The 16,937-nt window shown below is 45.7% G+C and overlaps 1 protein-coding gene across 1 annotated transcript in view; it reads right to left on the minus strand.

The window, feature by feature from the left end:
* fkbp9 (FKBP prolyl isomerase 9) overlaps window positions 1–16,673 on the minus strand; it is a 30,776-nt gene extending 14,103 nt beyond the window's left edge. The window contains exons 1-7 of the mRNA XM_080193993.1: window positions 16,390–16,673; window positions 14,154–14,299; window positions 12,976–13,165; window positions 12,697–12,842; window positions 10,161–10,350; window positions 9,686–9,831; window positions 3,160–3,349 (exon numbers count right to left, since the gene is read on the minus strand). Coding sequence (XP_080050119.1) covers window positions 3,160–3,349; window positions 9,686–9,831; window positions 10,161–10,350; window positions 12,697–12,842; window positions 12,976–13,165; window positions 14,154–14,299; window positions 16,390–16,595 — 1,214 coding nt within the window. The 5' untranslated portion in view covers window positions 16,596–16,673. The remainder of the gene's footprint in view (window positions 1–3,159; window positions 3,350–9,685; window positions 9,832–10,160; window positions 10,351–12,696; window positions 12,843–12,975; window positions 13,166–14,153; window positions 14,300–16,389) is intronic.
* Window positions 16,674–16,937: the final 264 nt, after the last annotated feature.

Genomic DNA, 16,937 nt, shown 5'->3' on the forward strand with positions numbered 1-16,937 from the left:
GTTATTCCTACCAAAGTGAATCACCTCACACTTCTCCGCATTAAACTCCATCTGCCACCTCTCGGCCCAGCTCTGCAACCTGTCTAAGTCTCCCTGCAAACTATGACACCCTTCCTCACAATCTACCACACCTCCGACTTTGGTGTCATCAGCAAATTTACTAACCCACCCAGCTATACCCTCATCCAGATCATTAATAAAAATTACAAACAGCAGTGGCCCCAAAACAGATCCCTGAGGCACACCACTCGTAACTGAACTCCATGACGAATATTTACCATCAACCACCACCCTCTGTCTCCTATCTGCTAGCCAATTCCTGATCCAATTTCCTAGACTACCCTCAATCCCATACATCCGCATTTTCTGCAGAAGCCTACCATGGTGAACCTTATCAAACGCCTTACTAAAATCCATATATACCACATCAACTGCCTTATCCCCATCCACCTCTTTGAGGAATACAGACTTGCCTGTTAAGCAGGAAAATTATTGTTAAAACAATGTAAGGGAGGGAGTTTAAAGCTGAAGACATTCTTTCCCCCTCCCCCTCTGCTGAGTGAGTCGCATTCTCGGACTTCTTTGAGTCAGAAAGTTATGGGTTCAGAATCCACTGCAGAAAACTGAGCATAAAATAAAGACTGACACTCTAGCATTTCTGAGGGTGTACTGCACTGTCAGAGGTATTGTCTTTTGAATGAAATGTTAAAATAAGGACGTACTGCCCTCTCAGCTGCATTTTTTGCTTTTTCAATTTTTGGGATGTAGATATGTCACTGGTTATCCCTGATTGCTCTTGAGAAGGTGCTGGTGAGTCTTCTTGAACCACTAGAGTCCATATAGTTTAGGTACACCCACAGAGCTGTTAGGGAGAGAGTTCTAGGAATTTGACCCAGTGATTAAAGGAACGGCGATATATTTCCAAGTCAGGGTGATCTAGATAGGCTGGGCGAATGGGCCAGGAACTGGCAAATGGAATTTAATGTTGGCAAGTGCGAGGTGGTTCACTTTGGTAGGAATAATGGTAGGAAGGATTATTACTTATGTGGCGAAAAACTGCAGCAGGCGACGGTGCAGAGGGACCTCGGGGTCCTTGTGCATGAGTCGCAAAAACCCAGCTTGCAGGTGCAGCAGGTGGTCAGGAAGGCGAATGGGATGCTGGCCTTCATAGCGAGGGGGATTGAATGTAAAAGTAGGGAGGTCTTGTTGCGGCTGTATAGGGCATTGGTGAGGCCGCAGCTGGAGTAATGTGTGCAGTTTTGGGCGCCGTACTTACGCAAGGATATTTTGGCTTTGGAGGGAGTGCAGAGGAGGTTTACTAGGCTGATGCCGGAGTTGAGGGGGTTGAGCTATGAGGAGAGGCTGAATAAACTAGGCTTGTACTCGTTAGAGTTTAGAAGAATGAGGGGAGATCTCTTTGAGACATATAAGATGATGAATGGGATGGATAGGATAGAGGTGGAGAGACTCTTCCCGCTCAGAAAGGATAGTAGGACTGGGGGGCACAGCCTCAAGATAAAGGGGGGGCGGTTTAGAACGGAGTTGAGGAGGAACTTCTTCACTCAAAGGGTGGTGAATCTCTGGAATTCTCTGCCCGTTGAAGTGGTGGGGGCTACCTCGCTAAATATTTTTAAGACGCGGGTTGATGGGTTTTTGATAAGAGAGGGGATTAAGGGTTATGGGGAGAGGGCGGGAATGTGGGACTGAGCCACGACAGATCAGCCATGATCTTATTGAATGGCGGGGCAGGCTCGAAGGGCTAGATGGCCTACTCCTGCTCCTATTTCTTATGTTCTTATGGTGATTGACTTGGAGGGAAAGCTTCAAGTGGTTGTGTTCCCAGCTATCTGCTGCCCCTGATTTTCTAAGTAATAGAGGTTGCAGGTTTGGTAGGTGCTATTGAAGAAGTTACTGCAGTGCATCTTGTAGATGATAAGTAAAGCTGCCATTGTGTCGGTGGTGGAGGGATGGATGGGCTGCCAATCAAGCAGGCTGCTTTGTTCTGGATGGTGTTGTTTGAGCTGTACTCAGTCAGGCAAGCAGAGAGCATTCCATTAAACTCCAGACTTACGCCATGTAGATGGTGGGCAGAATTTGGGGAGTCAGGTGGTATGTAACTTGCCACAGAATTCCCAACCTTTGACCTAGTCTGGTTTTTATATGGCCAGTTCAGTTCAATTTCTGGTCAATGGTAGCATCTAGGATGTTGACAGTGGGGAATTCAGTGATGGTAATACCATTGAATGTCAAGGAGCAACGGTTATACTCTCTCTGGCTGAAGATAGTTATTGTCTGGCATTTATGTGGTGCGAATGTTACTTGCCACTTGTCAGCCCAAGCCTGGATATTGTCCGGGTCTTGCATTTGGACATGAACTGTATCAGTATCTAAGGAATCACAAATGATATTAAACATTGTGTAATCATCAGTGAACATCCCTACTTCTGACCTTCTGATGGAAAGAAGGTCATTGGCGAAGCGGCTGAAGGACCCAACCTCCATACACCACAACCACCCTGCCAGGTATGACTCCAACAAATTGTAAAATATCCCCCTGCCACCATTCGAAGAGGAGCAGACAAGATACCTGTGGTGTCCAGGTCAACATCTATCCCTCAACTAGCGTGACAAAAAAGGTCACCTATCATTATCCAAAAGAAAGACGTGCATTTTCATAATGCCTTACACAACCTCAGGAGGCCCAGAACTCATCAAGGAAATGAAGTACTCTTGACGTGTAGTCACAGATACGATAAAGGAAATTCTCTCTCTGCTGGTTATGTGCACATTGACTGCAATGTTCTCCATATTACATCATAACTACATTTCAAAACGAACTCCATTGTCTGTAAAGCATGATGGGAAGTCCTGAGGTCATGAACAGCAATATATAAACACAAGCTATCCTTCCGGAATTTTCCCTCTCTATTCACCCAAGATGCTAGTGTGAGTCCTGTTCACAATGGTCTAACAGTAATCCAGTGAGTCTGCCTGTCAGCTCCCCACTGGGAAATAAATGATTGCTCAACCAGAATAAGTAGCAAAAAGCCAATCTACCTTCATAATTCTGTAGGGAAGTAGGATTAGCTTGTTTTGTCTGAACTACGGTACCGCTTTACACCAGTATCATCAGAAACTTCATCCAACAGCAATACTTACGTGGAATCTAGCTTTGTTCCATCCATCAACGTTGCATTATAGTGATATTTAATATAGTCGCCTTTCTTGCTCCGGATGGTGCAGTTAGGAGGTTTGTGGTAGGTCTTAATCTCAATTTCATCAGATGGGTTATGGACATCGATCACATGGATGTGAAAAACTAGGACAGCAGAGCCTGGGATGCTCCCACCTATGTCAAATACGAAATGGCATGTCAGAGTAACACTGGTTAATGTCTGAGAGAAAGTCCACTCCACACAAAATTCTGGCTGACAATAAATTCAACTCCAAAATCCAATCAATTCTTCAGAAAGAAAAATTGTCATTGATTTAAAGTGGTGAAACTGGGAAAGAGGTCCAAGAGACACAAACTCAGCACAAAAAGGTTGAGCAGTTGTTTTTCAGGAACCAGTTTATGGATTATGCAAACTGTATAATTACATACATGCCAATACAAATTATGTTCATTTTTCAGTGTAACGAGATTGGATTCGTACAGACAGGAATCCAATTCAAGGATCTCCCTGTCAAGAAAGAAAGTTTACATCATTAGCTAAACTTAATTACAGAAAAAAGAGACATGTCAAAGTCTTTCATCTTGAACTAATCAGGACACTTTGCAAAAACACCAGGGGAAAATAACTATGAGGAGAATGTGCTGATTGCCAATAGTTTTTGGTTAACTAACAGAAAGCAAAGAGTGGGGGTAAATGGGTGTTTTTCTGGTTGGCGCTCAGTGACTAGTGCTGTGCCCCAGGGATCAGCATTGGGACCGCAATTGTTTACGATTTACGTAGATGATTTGGAGTTGGGGACCAAGTGGAGTGTGTCAAAATTTGCAGATGACACCAGGATGGGTGGAAGAGCAAAGTGTGCAGAGGACGCTGAAAGTCTGTAATGGGATATAGATAGTATAAGTGAGCGTGTGAGGGTCTGACAAATGGAGTACAATGTTAGTAAATGTGAGGTCATCCATTTTGGTGGGAATAACAGCAAAATGGACTATCATTTAAATGGTAAAAAATTGCAGCATGCTGCTGTGCAGAGGGACCTAGGTGGCCTCGTGCAGGAATCTCAAGGAGTTGGTTCGCAGGTGCAGCAGGTAATTAAGAAGGCAAATGGAATTTTGTCCTTCATTGCTAAAGTATGGAGTTTAAAAACAGTGAGGTTATGTTGCAGCTGTATAAGGTGCTGGTGAGGCTACCTCTGAGTACAGGAGTTTTGGTCTCCTTACTTGAGAAATGATATATTGGCACTGGAGGGGGTGCAGAGGAGATTCAGCAGGTTGATTCCGGAGATGAGAGGGTTGGCTTATGAGGAGAGATTGAGTAGACTGGGACTATATTCATTGGAATTCAGAAAAATGAGGGGAGATCTTATAGAAACATATAAGATTATTAAAGGAATAGACAAGATAGAAGCAAGGAAGTTGTTTCCACTGGCAGGTGAAACTAGAACTAGGGGGCATAGCCTCAAAATAAGGGGAAGCAGATTTAGGACTGAGTTAAGGAGGTACTTCTTCACACAAGGGGCTGTGGAATTCCCTGCCCAGTGAAGCAGTTGAGGCTACCTCATTGAATGTTTTTACGGCAAGGATAGATAAGTTCTTGAACTGTAAAGGAATTAAGGGTTATGGTGAGTGGGTAAGTAGAGCTGAGTCCATGAAAAGATCAGCTATGATCTTATTGAATGGCAGAGCAGGCTTGAGGGGCCAGATGGATTATTCCTGCTCCTAGTTCTTATATTCTTATGATTGGTTGGCAAGTGGACTCTGATTGGCAGAAATGTTGTCGTGGTGAATGCATCAGGTGATGGCAAGCGCAGTATGTAATATTTGCAAGTACTGGAAGGCACATATATTAATAGACAAGGCCATGTTCTTTGCAGACAGAAAGATCCCTGAAGATGGAAGGACAGGTTAACAAGATTGTTAAGAAGGCATACAGGACACTTGCCTTTGACAGTCTTGGCACAGATTACAACAGCAGGGAGGTTATGTTGGAGCTGTACAAAACATTGGTTAGGACACATTTGGAGTACTGTGTGCAGTTCTGGCTACGCCAGATTAGAAAGGATGTGATTGCATCGATGAAGGTACAAAGGAGATTCACCAGGATGTTGGAGCATTCGAGTAATGAAGAGAAATTGGATGGGCTCAGGTTGTTTTCTTACAGCAGAGAAATCTGAGGGGGGAACCTGATATAGGGTATAAGGTTATGAGAGGTTTGGGCAGATAGATAGGAAGCAGTTATTCCTCTTAGTTGAGTATCAATAACGAGGGACATAATTTTAAGGTGAACGGCAGAACTTTCGAGGGGGTTTGAGGAAGCATTTTTTCACCCAGAAGGCGATGGGAGTCTGGAATTCTCTGCCTGGGAGAGTAGTTGAGGCAGGAAATCTTGCGACCTTTAAAAGCTACACGGATAAACAGAGAGAGGAATGAGACAGAGAACCTGGTGAACTGCTATGGCAACAATAATCTCTCCCTCAATATCAACAAAACGAAAACGAAGGAGATTGTCATCGACTTCAGGAAGCATAAAGGAGAACATGCCCCTGTCTAATCGACGGGGACAAAGTAGAAAAGGTCGAGAGCTTCAAGTTTTTAGGTGTCCAGATCACCAACTTGTACCAACCGACTCAGGAACAGCTTCTTCCCTGCTGCTGTCAGACTTTTGAGTGGACCTACCTGGCACTAAGTTGATCTTTCTCTATATCCTAGCTATGACTGTAACACCACATTGTGCACTCTCTCCTTTCCTCCTCTATGAACAGTATGTTTTGTCTGTATAGCACGCAAGAAACAATACTTAGAACATAGAACATAACAGCGCAGTACAGGCCCTTCGGCCCTTGATGTTGCGCCGAACTGTGAAATGACAAAAACGGTTGACGATGGGAGAGCCGTTGATGTCATCTATATGAATTTCAGTAAGGCGTTTGACAAAGTCCCTCATGGTAGACTGGTAGAAAAGGTTAAGGTGCATGGGATACAAGGACAGGTAACTAGGTGGATTGAGAACTGGCTGGGCAATAGGAGACAGAGGGTAGTTGTCGAGGGGACCTTTTCGGGCTGGAGGCCAGTGACCAGTGGTGTGCCGCAGGGCTCAGTACTGGGACCTCTCCTCTTTGTAGTATACATAAATGACTTGGAAGAGCACGTACGATCAGCAAGTTTGCGGATGACACCAAGATGGCAGGGTTGGCGGATACTGAGGTGGAATGTCAGGTGATACAGCAGGATATAGATAGGTTGGTACATTGGGCAGATAGGTGGCAGATGGAATTTAATCCTGACAAGTGCGAGGTGATGCATTTTGGAAGGAATAATGCAGAGAGGAGCTACGTGATAAAAGGTAGGCCGATTAGGAGTATAGAAATACAGAGGGACCTGGGAGTGCAGGTTCACAAGTCTTGCGACACAAGTGGAGAAGGTTGTGAGGAAAGCTTATGGAATGCTAGCCTTTATAGGAAGGGGTATAGAGTATAGGAGCTGCCGTCTAACGCTTCAGTTGTACAGAACGTTGGTTAGACTGCATTTGGAGTACTGCGTCCAGTTCTGGTCACCTTACTACCGGAAGGATGTGGAGACTCTGGAGAGGGTGCAGAGGAGGTTTACCAGGATGTTGCCTGGCATGGAGGGGCTGAGTTACAAGGAAAGGTTGGAGAAACTGGGACTTTTCCCCTTGGAAAGACGGAGATTGAGGGGAGACATGATAGAGGTATATAAGATACTGAAGGGAATAGATAGAGTCAATAGTGAGAGGCTGCTCCCTAGACTGGGTACAATTACGAGAGGTCATGATCTAAGGGTGAGGGGGGAGAAGTATAATTTGGATGTGAGAGAAAGGTTCTTCACGCAGAGGGTCGTGGGGGTATGGGACGCGCTACCGAGTAGGGTGGTGGAGGCAGGAACGTTGGACTTGTTTAAGGTTTACTCAGATAGACACGAGCGAAACGAGGATGGAGGGTTATAGTAGGGGGTATTAAATAGGGTCACAGCCTCGGGAGACACCAGAAATGCAGACTTACATGTTAATGTTTTTGTCTTTTTATTCCGCAGGTGGAGGTCCACCTTGTTGTCAAACAAGGGGCATGCACACGGTGGGTCGTGCATGGGCTGCTCTTGGAAGTTCCGGGAGTGGCCTAGTACTTCGTGCCGGTGTGTGTGCTTGATCCTGGACTGGTAGACGGGCGCCGCAACAGCTCAGTGACTAGCACTGCTAGCTGTGCAGATACATGGATTTGGGCCTGTGTCTGTGGGAGTTTGCGCATTCTCCCTGTGGTTGCGTGGGTTTCCTCCGGGCGCTCCAGTTTCCTCCCACACCCCAAAGATGTGCTATTAGGCTGATTGGTTTACCAAATTGACACTATTGTCCCCTGAATCTGGCTAAGTTAGGGGTTCCACTTGCAGACACGCAGGGCAGGGTAGGCGTAGGAGGATGCGGCGGCGTGGGCTCGTTGGGCCGAAGGGCCTGTTTCCCATGCTGGGTTGTTCTTTGTTCTTTGAATTTAAAGCCCATCTAACCGACACTATTCCAATATCATCATATGCTTATCCAATGAACCTTTAAATGCCCTTAATGTTGCCGAATCCACTAGTATTGCAGGAAGGGCATTCCACATCCTTATTACTCTCTGAGTAATGTATCAACATACTTTTCACTATATGTTAATACATGTGACAATAGTAAATGAAATCAAATCAAAATGAGCACTTGAAATGTTGTAACATTCAAGGCTATGAACCAACTGTTAGAAAGTGGAATTAGTATAGATTTAGTGGAGATGAAATAGGCTGAAGGACCTTTTCTATATTGTATGACTCTAAGGGGCTATTTTACCATTTTGATTCTAAGTGCTGAATCTGTTCACAGTTCAGATCCGATTTGGAAATCTGCTCTCAGGCCCCCACAGATATCGTCTCACCCCCATAACAGAACTATCCCCCTTATCAGCTCCCCCCCACCCCACCACCCAGACCGATCACTACCCTCTGCCTGCTTCCCCCCCCCCCAACCCTTACGATCACCTGTGGACCTCCCCTACTCCTGCATCCCAGCAAGCACCTCCCCACACCAGAAAATGATCGGGCCCTCCCTCTCCCCCAACCACAGAACATGTGCCCCCCACCCCCAAGAGATACATCTGACCCAACTCCTCCTCCCCCTCCCAACAGAGGGCATCTGGCCTCCCTACCCCCACGCCCTACCAGAGAATGATCTGGCCCTCCTCCTCCCCTCCCCGATCAGAGAATGATTGGCCCTCCCTCCTCCACCACCACCCCGCTTCCCCCCAGAGAACATCTGGCCTCCCTTCCCCATGCACCAAAGAATGATGCCCCCTACCTCTCCCCCCCCAGAGATCCATCTTGCCGGATTCCCTCCTCCTCCCCTACCACCAGAGAGCAATCTGGCCCTTCTCCTCCTCTCCCCCATGACAGAATGGTCTGACCTCCCTCCTCCATCCCCCCTCCCCAGAGAACATCTGGCCTCCCTCCCTCATCCACCAAAGAATGATCTGGCCTCCTTCCCCACCATCCCCCCACCCCAACCACCAGAGAAACATCTGACCCGCCTTCTACTCCCGACCTCCTCATCCCACCAGAGAATGACTGCCCCCCTACCCCACCCCCTGCCCAACAATCTGAGTCAGAGAGCCGCCAGAAGCTCTGAATTTACTTCTTCAGAAACTGGAGCACCCAAAACAGACCTTTGCTGAGCAGATCTGTTTTGTGCCGAATCTGGATGCGCAAACGCGATGGTAAAGGGGAAAATTCAGGTAAGATTGGGCATCTAGCTTATTAACTCAATTTAAATGCATGCAAATGCATTCAAACTGATGTCGCTCCATTTTCAGGCGCGGTTCCGATTGTGGCTATTTTCCGGCCTTGGCGATGTGGGAATCTGCACGGATGCAGATTGTGCTATTTGCCTCACGCCTGATTTTACCACACTCTTGTGCCTGAATACGCAATGGTAAAATCGCCAACAATGACTAACATAGACACACAGTGATCCCGTTTCAGCTAAACTAAACAAGTGATAGCCATTTACTGATTCATTCCACGAGGAATGTGGAATTTGACCAATCAGGGTCAAACCTCAGTTTAAATTTCAAACAATGCTTTGCCGTTAACTGTCAGTCCAATCATCTGGTGTATCCTCCATGTCAGAGTCCACTTGCCAACCAATCAACGCTTAGTACAAATACTATAAATTGTTATTTTCCTCTTACACCAGTATTCTTGTAAAGTGTCCTGATGAGTTGCAAGACGAGAAGCTTTGACATATCTCTTTTTTCAGCGATACTCAAGTTCTGTATCACCAAACTAATGTTAATTAAATTCCTGATGAAACATAATTTTCTTTTAGAAAACAAGGAACACTTCAAACAAAAAGTACCATAAGTGTAACTTGCGCATGCAAGAATGCTGCTGACCTTTCCTTTTTCCATAATTACATTTCCTCCTTTTAAAAATCAGAAGCTCAGAAGGAAAAATGCAATCACTCAGACACTAACTTACTTATCCCTTCTTCACCATATCCTAGGTGAGGTGGGATTATAATTGTTCTTTTCTCTCCAACACACACGCCCAGTAATCCTTCCTCCATCCCTGCAATCACATAGCCCTTCCCTACGTACGTGTTGTATGTATGATTCCGAGAGTAGCTGAAAAATAAATCAAACATTGAGGATATGATGATTTTCTCACTTCAAACCTCACTAAAGAGTTAGAAGGAAACAGCAGACCTGACTGCTCCAATCTGTACTGTCTTTCTCTCTATCACAAACAAAATCCAGGAGAGATGTAAAGCATCATGTCATATCACAGATTATCCAAAAGTCTTTCCTGAAGAAAGTTTAAGATCCACAACCCTTTCTCACAGCAATACAGACACAGTCGTATCCATTTACATTGGTAGAACTAATGACAATAAAGGCTATAAGGTGTGAGATAACTGGAAGTCAATACCAACAACAATGAAACTTAAAGATACCTTGAGTCAAACAGTGTGCCATCCATTAGTGTGCCATTGTAATGATATCTCACAAAATCTCCCGCTTTTGTTTTCCTGCGACAGGGATTGGGAACAAATTCTTTTTCAATGGCAACACTATCTTTAGGATTGTGGAAATCAACTAAAGTCACGTGAAAGACGAGAGTGGCTTGCGAGGGAATATCCTTCCCTGCAATATTAAAGCAGAAAAGGCAAGGTAGCAAAGAAAAAACACGTAGCAACAACACTTAAACACAAATCACAATTTTTTTTAAATCATGCGAAGTGTATACTCAGAATAGCTTTCTTCCCACATTTCCAGTACTTTACACCAGTATTGGTCACTCCCACCTGTCGCTAATGCACAGAATCCTTTACAAAGTCAAGCAATTTCCTGGAATTCTTCAGTAAAATATGTTCATAGGGCAACAAGTTTTATTCCTTCTCCGGAAGTTCCTGCCTCCCCACTTTAATCCACCGATGCTATTTGAATAAACAGGAGTTGTTTTTCATTTGTTTATTGGGTGGCACTGTAGCAGTGCATTCTCATTGCATCAGTATCAGGCCTTTAGCCAGGGAAGCCTATGACCCTCCTGACAAACCAAATTCAACAAGTCTGTACTTGAAGAATTCTGGTATCACGGAATCAAAAGAAAATGAAGCCGTGCGGCTCCTTTTTCATTGGATCTGGACTTTGCATCATGCAAGTCATTGTTGGGGGGCTATCTGCAACCAAGACCCTTGCACCACAACAATAATCCACTTCCCCCATCATGTCAAATCCTGCCCAACTTCTCCCACATCCAGCAGACACACTCCATAATCCATATTTGCCTGGCCCTGCAAGGTTGATGATTTTAGTGAGCCACACTAAACAATGATATTGCAAAGTTGGCAACTACTGCAGGACTAACTGAGCATCAGTAAGACAGTCTTGAGCACCTTCACAATGCCTGCGCTAAGGTGAGACTAAACATCACCTTAGATGGCCAGAGACTGAAGCAAGATCCTCACCTAGTTTCCATTTCCACTTTTCCCACGTGAAGGTGATGGCTCACTACCTGATTAGTATTTACAGATGGACGGCTTGGCAGATATGGTTGCTAGGCTGCTCCAAGGCAGCATAGAGCTCTCTCTCCAGCAACTCTGATTTGTGTGTGTGAAGTCCAGGTTCTTTGTCATCTCTTCCCTTGTTGATCTAGACGTCATCCTTGACAGAACCCTCATGTACAAACAGCACCTCATCAAGACTGCTGACAAAATTAACACCTACAATAACCTCCTCAGTGAACTGGTTGGTACCCCATGGGGATCAAAGGCCAAGACACCAAGGAGCTCTGCTCTTGTCATCATGTACTCAAATGCAGAATACTATGCACCAGCACAGTACCAATCCTCCCACACCAAACTTTTCAATGTGAAACTCAACAATGCACATCATCAAGGTACCTTTCTACCAACTCATCTCTCCAGTTCCCAGTCCAAAGCAATACAAACGCTCTACACATCAGAAAAGAAAATACAACACACAAGCTAATCAAGAAGGTCTTCTCCAACCCAAATCTGTCATTATTTAATGATCTCCTCAACACACCAGCAGGACGTCTTCCATCACCCTATCCCATATGGTTAAAGCCATGTGATAGGAGAATTAACATCCACCAGAAACCAGTTTCTCATCACAGGTCCCATCGCTTGTCCACTCAATGATAATTCCATGGCCATGCTAGGCCCTTTAAAATCCCTTCCGGGGCTGAGCAAGGGTGAACAGCCAGCCACCATCAGTGGGATTGCAAAGAACATTCAGGCTGCAGCTGTGGTGTAGTCCAAACAATGACTCGCATTGAAGGCAGGCTTAAAGCCTCCATCTAGCTACTGACAAGGCTTTGCTCTGTGACAATGCAAAGGCTAAGTGAATGTACAGAATGCAAGATCGCTGGGAACTCTCCCTCCTTAATGACAATGTGATCTACGCAAGCTTGGAGGGCTGAAGGGCCTGTTCCTGTGTTGTACTGCTTAAGAAGATGGCGCTGAGCTGCCTTCTTGAACTACAGCAGGCCACATGGTGTAGGTACACCCACAGTGCTGTTAGCATGGGAATTCCAGGATTTTAATCCAGTGACAGTGAAGGAAAGGCAACATATTTCCAAGTCAGGATGGTGTGAGACTTGGAGGGAGACTTGCAGGTGTTGGTTTAAAATGCACTCAGAAATCCCCTCCCACCCTGCATGTGTGGGACATCCCACTAACCCTGCCCCAAAGTTGTCACGGTCTAGCTTTCAATTTTAGATTTATTAGTTGAATTTAAATTCTACCTGTGGCATTTGAACCCACATCCCCAGAGCTTTGGCCTTGGCTTCTGGATTACGAATCCAACTACATTACCATTTCACCACCATATACCCCACAATTAACTCTGATAACAGGTTCATCAACTAAACCATCATTAGGAATTCAGACAAATTCACCCCCGTCTGATATGCAACATGTTTCATCCAGTCAGACAGCCAGGCTACAATGCTACTGGCAGTCTTACCATCTCCTCTGTTTCCATAGCCCAGGAATGGCGGCATAGTGATGACCCTCTTTTCTCCCATGCACATACCCAGCAGCCCTTCATCCATGCCCGGGATCAACCAGCCAATTCCAATATAGGTGTCATAGGTTCGCTGCTGAGTGTGGCTGTAGGGACATGACAGAAAGCAGTGAGCAAGGGACTTTTAAAATGACAGCTTCAGCAAATCAACATCGGAAAGATCATAATCAAATAACAAGATGTGGCGAGAAAATGCAAAATGAAATAAAGTTCCCATACCTGGAGTCAAAGAGGGTGCCATCCAGGAGTGTGCCATTGTAGTGATAGCGGACAAAATCAGACACCTGCACTGTACGGCTGCAATTCTCAGGTTTATAGTGAATATCAATTTTCACTTTATCATCAGGGTTCCAGATATCGAGCATCAATACATCAAAAAACAAGGTGGCATCAGGTGGGATTTTATTAGCTGTGCATTAAAAACATCAGAAATCATGTGAAATATTACATTCAGTTCTGGGCACCAAATGCAGTAAGGATACAACACCCTCAAGAGGGTAGTGTACAGAGTCACTGGGATGAAACACAAGTATAGAAGAGTAAATTACAAGGAACCGTTGTATTTGCTAGACTTAAATTCCTTTGAATATAGGAGTCTGAGAGGTGATCTGATCAAGGTCTTTAAAATATTCAAAAAAGAAACAGTAGGACATATTTGAATGGTGGCTCAGTCCAAAAGTAAGGGGATATAAGTTTGAAAATGAAAGCCAGATGATTCAAGAGAAAGTCAGGAATTCAAACAATGGGTAGTCAAAATCAGGAACTCTCCCTCAAAAAGCCGTAAACAGGGGGTCAATTGGAGCTCTCAAGTTCTTGATTATTGTTGGACAAGATGACAAAGACAAACTGAATAAAGGTGGGAATGAAGTACAGTTTAGCCATGATCTTGTTGAATGGTGGAATCCCAAACTTGAGGGGCTGGCTCATTGGTCTCCTATTCTAAAGGAGGTACATTTCTTGAGGAACCAAAACAAGGACTACTTCAAGGCAAATAAAGACAAAGATAGAAGTAGGGAAGTTGTTGATAGCAGCAGGGAAGTTGCCACTGGTGGGTGAAACTAGAACTAGGGGGCACGGTCTCAAAATAAGGGAGAGCAGGTTTAGGACTAACTTAAGGAGGAACTTCTTCACCCAAAGATTGTAAGTCTGTGGAATTCCCTGCTGAGTGAAGCAGTTGAGGCTACCCCCTTTGAACGTTTTTACAGCAAGGATAGATAAATTTTTGAATAGTAAAGGAAATAAGGGTTATGGTGAGCGGGCGGGTAAGTGGAGCTGAGTCCACAAAAAGATCAGCCATGATCTTATTGAATGGTGGAGCAGGCTCAAGGGGCCAGATGGCCTACTCCTGCTTCTAGTTCTTATGTTCTTATAAGGACATCAGCCAGAATCTTACTTACGCATTCCTTCATTGCCATAGGCCAGGTGAGGTGGCACTTTGATAAAGCGTCTTTCATTCACACACATCCCAATCAGAGCTTTATCCAACCCAGCAATCAATCTCCCTTTACCCACAAACACATTGTAAGTGGAGCCTTGGTCATAGCTGAAAGAGAATGACAGGCTCAGTGAGACACCTCAAACTCACACACCTTGTAACAACAGATTTCAAAATGTTCTTTAACCCTGAGCGCATTTACAGAATTTAAATATCATTCTAAAGACACACTGGGACTAAAATCCAATAACCTATGCTTACATTATACAATGCATGGATTAAAAACCATTAACCTTTTAAGATTCATTCTCAGGGCGTGAGCATCACTGGCTAAGCCGGAATTTCTTGCACATATCCAACTGCCCAAAGGTGGTAGAGCTGCAATTCTGAAACACTTCAATCAGTGTGGTGAAGATATTCCTGTCATGCTATTAACTAGTGTTCTAGGATTTTGACCCAATAGCAGTCAAGGAATAGTAACACATTTCCAAGTCAGGATGATGTGTGACTTCAAGCAGAAAACCTGCTGATATTGTTCTTCTAGTGGGAGAGGTCATGAAGGTGGTGTTGAAAGGGCCTTGGCATGTTGCTACAGTGCATTTCGTAGGTGGTACACACTGCCACCCACAGTGTTCTGTTGGGGGTGACATGAGTGTTGAAGATGGTGGATGGGACATGCATTCTTTGTTCAAGCTCCTTGACTGTTGGACTTTATTTAATTATTTAAGTGGGAAGAATTCCATCACACTTCTGACTTGTGCTTTGCAAACAGTGAACAGGCTTTGGGGTACTCAATTGATGAGCTACTCTCTATAGAGTTAGACTGCACAGTTAGCACTGCTATCTCACAGTGCACCAGGTTTCAGTCCAACCGATTTATTGGTTGGACTGAAACCTGGTGTTGTCAGACTTTTTACTGTGTTTGCCCCAGTCCAACGCCGGCATATAAGAACATAATCCACATCATCTCACAATACCACAGATCCAGGTTCAATTCTGGCCTTGGCTGACTGTCTGTTTGGAGTTTGCACCCTCTCCCCACATCACAGTGGGTTTCCTCTGGGTCTCTCACAATCCAAAGATGTGTGGGTTAGGTTGATTGGTCATGCTAAATTGACCCTTTGTGTTCCAAAATGCTTAGATGAGGGGGATTGGCAGGGTAAATACATGGGGTTATGAGGATACGGGCTGGGTGGGACTGTAGTGGGTGCAGGCTTGATGGGCCGAATGGCCTCTTTCTGCATGTGGAGATTCTACGAATTCCTGGCTGTTGACCTGCTCTTGTAACCAATGTACCTATATGGTTGGTTCAGTTCAGCTTACTAACTCCAAGAATATTGATGGCAGGAAATTCAACACTGGTAACCGTGCTGAATGTCAAAGAGAGGTGGTTAGATCCTCTCTTGTTGGAGATGGTCATTGTCAAGTATTTGTGTGACACAAATGTTACTTACCACTCATCAGCCCAAGTCTACATATTGTCCAGTTCTTGCTGCACATGTACATGAACTGCTTCAGTACCTGATGAGTTGAGAATGGTGCTGAACGTTGTACAATGTTCATCAAATATTCCCACTTCTGACCTTACTGATGGAAGGAAGGTCATTGATGAAGCAACTGAACAAGGTTAGGACTAAGATAATATCCTGAGGATCTTGCAGTGATGTCCTAGGACCTTCAGCAACCTCAGCCATCTTCCCTGATTCCCATTGATTCCAGTTTTGCCACCTCGATGCCACACTGGGTCAAATGCTGTGCAGATGTTGAGGGCAGTCACCTTCACCCTCTGGAGTTCAGTTATTTTGAACCAAGGGTGGGTGCATTGAGGTCAGAACTCTGGCAGATCGCAAACTGAGCAAGTGAGCAGGTTATTGGGGAGAATGAACTCTCCCATCACCTTACTGAGGATCAAAGTATCTGAGATGCTGAGGGGTATTGACAGGGTGGCTGGTAGGAAACTGAAGCTGCTCACTGAGGTTAGATTGCTCCTAACTTCACTCAATGTTACAGAAAAAAATCTAAGTTAGAAACTCAATAATCAGACATTAATCAGCGGGGCTTTGGGACGATTCTCACCGCGCTTCATAAAGCGGTTCATTGTCGGCTTCGATCCTCACAGACCCTCCTGCACCCGGCCCGGCTCTGCCCCCGCCCCCGGCCCGACCCCCGCTCAGACCCCTCTGCCCCCGGGCCGGTACCTGGAGTCGAAGCGCTCTCCCCCGGGTAAAGTGCCCACGAAGTGATAGCGGACGAAGTCTCCGGCCTGGGCCGCCCGCACACATTCCTTGGGGATGAACTTGCTCTCCACCGCCACATCATCCAGCGCTACCGGCGGCGGCGGGTTCGTCCCTGCCAGCCCCAGCAGCAAAGCGGGCACCAACACACACTGCAACCCGAAAGACATCGCGCTCGGTCCACTCGGCCCGTCCGTTCCCTCTGGCTCTAACCGCCAACAGGCAGTAGGCGGGGCCAGCAAACTGGGGGCGGGACCAAAATTTGAGTACGGGAATCATAAAATTGGAGGCGGGGTGAGTACCGTGTGGGCGGGGTCAGGAACCTGCAGGCGGGGCTAGGAACAGGTGATAGGCTGCGGGGCAGAGATAACGGGCGGGTCAAGAGTCCGTGGGGGCGGCTACGGGAGCTGGGGGCGTGGCTACAAAGCCGGGGGCGGGTATAATTCGAATGGGGCGGGGCTAGGGGAGCTGGGGACGAGGATAAAGGGCGCGGCCACAGTCGGAGAAAGAAT

Source organism: Carcharhinus amblyrhynchos, chromosome 8, assembly GCF_965287045.1.
Source record: "Carcharhinus amblyrhynchos chromosome 8, sCarAmb.v2.hapA, whole genome shotgun sequence".
NCBI classification, from domain to species: domain Eukaryota; kingdom Metazoa; phylum Chordata; class Chondrichthyes; order Carcharhiniformes; family Carcharhinidae; genus Carcharhinus; species Carcharhinus amblyrhynchos.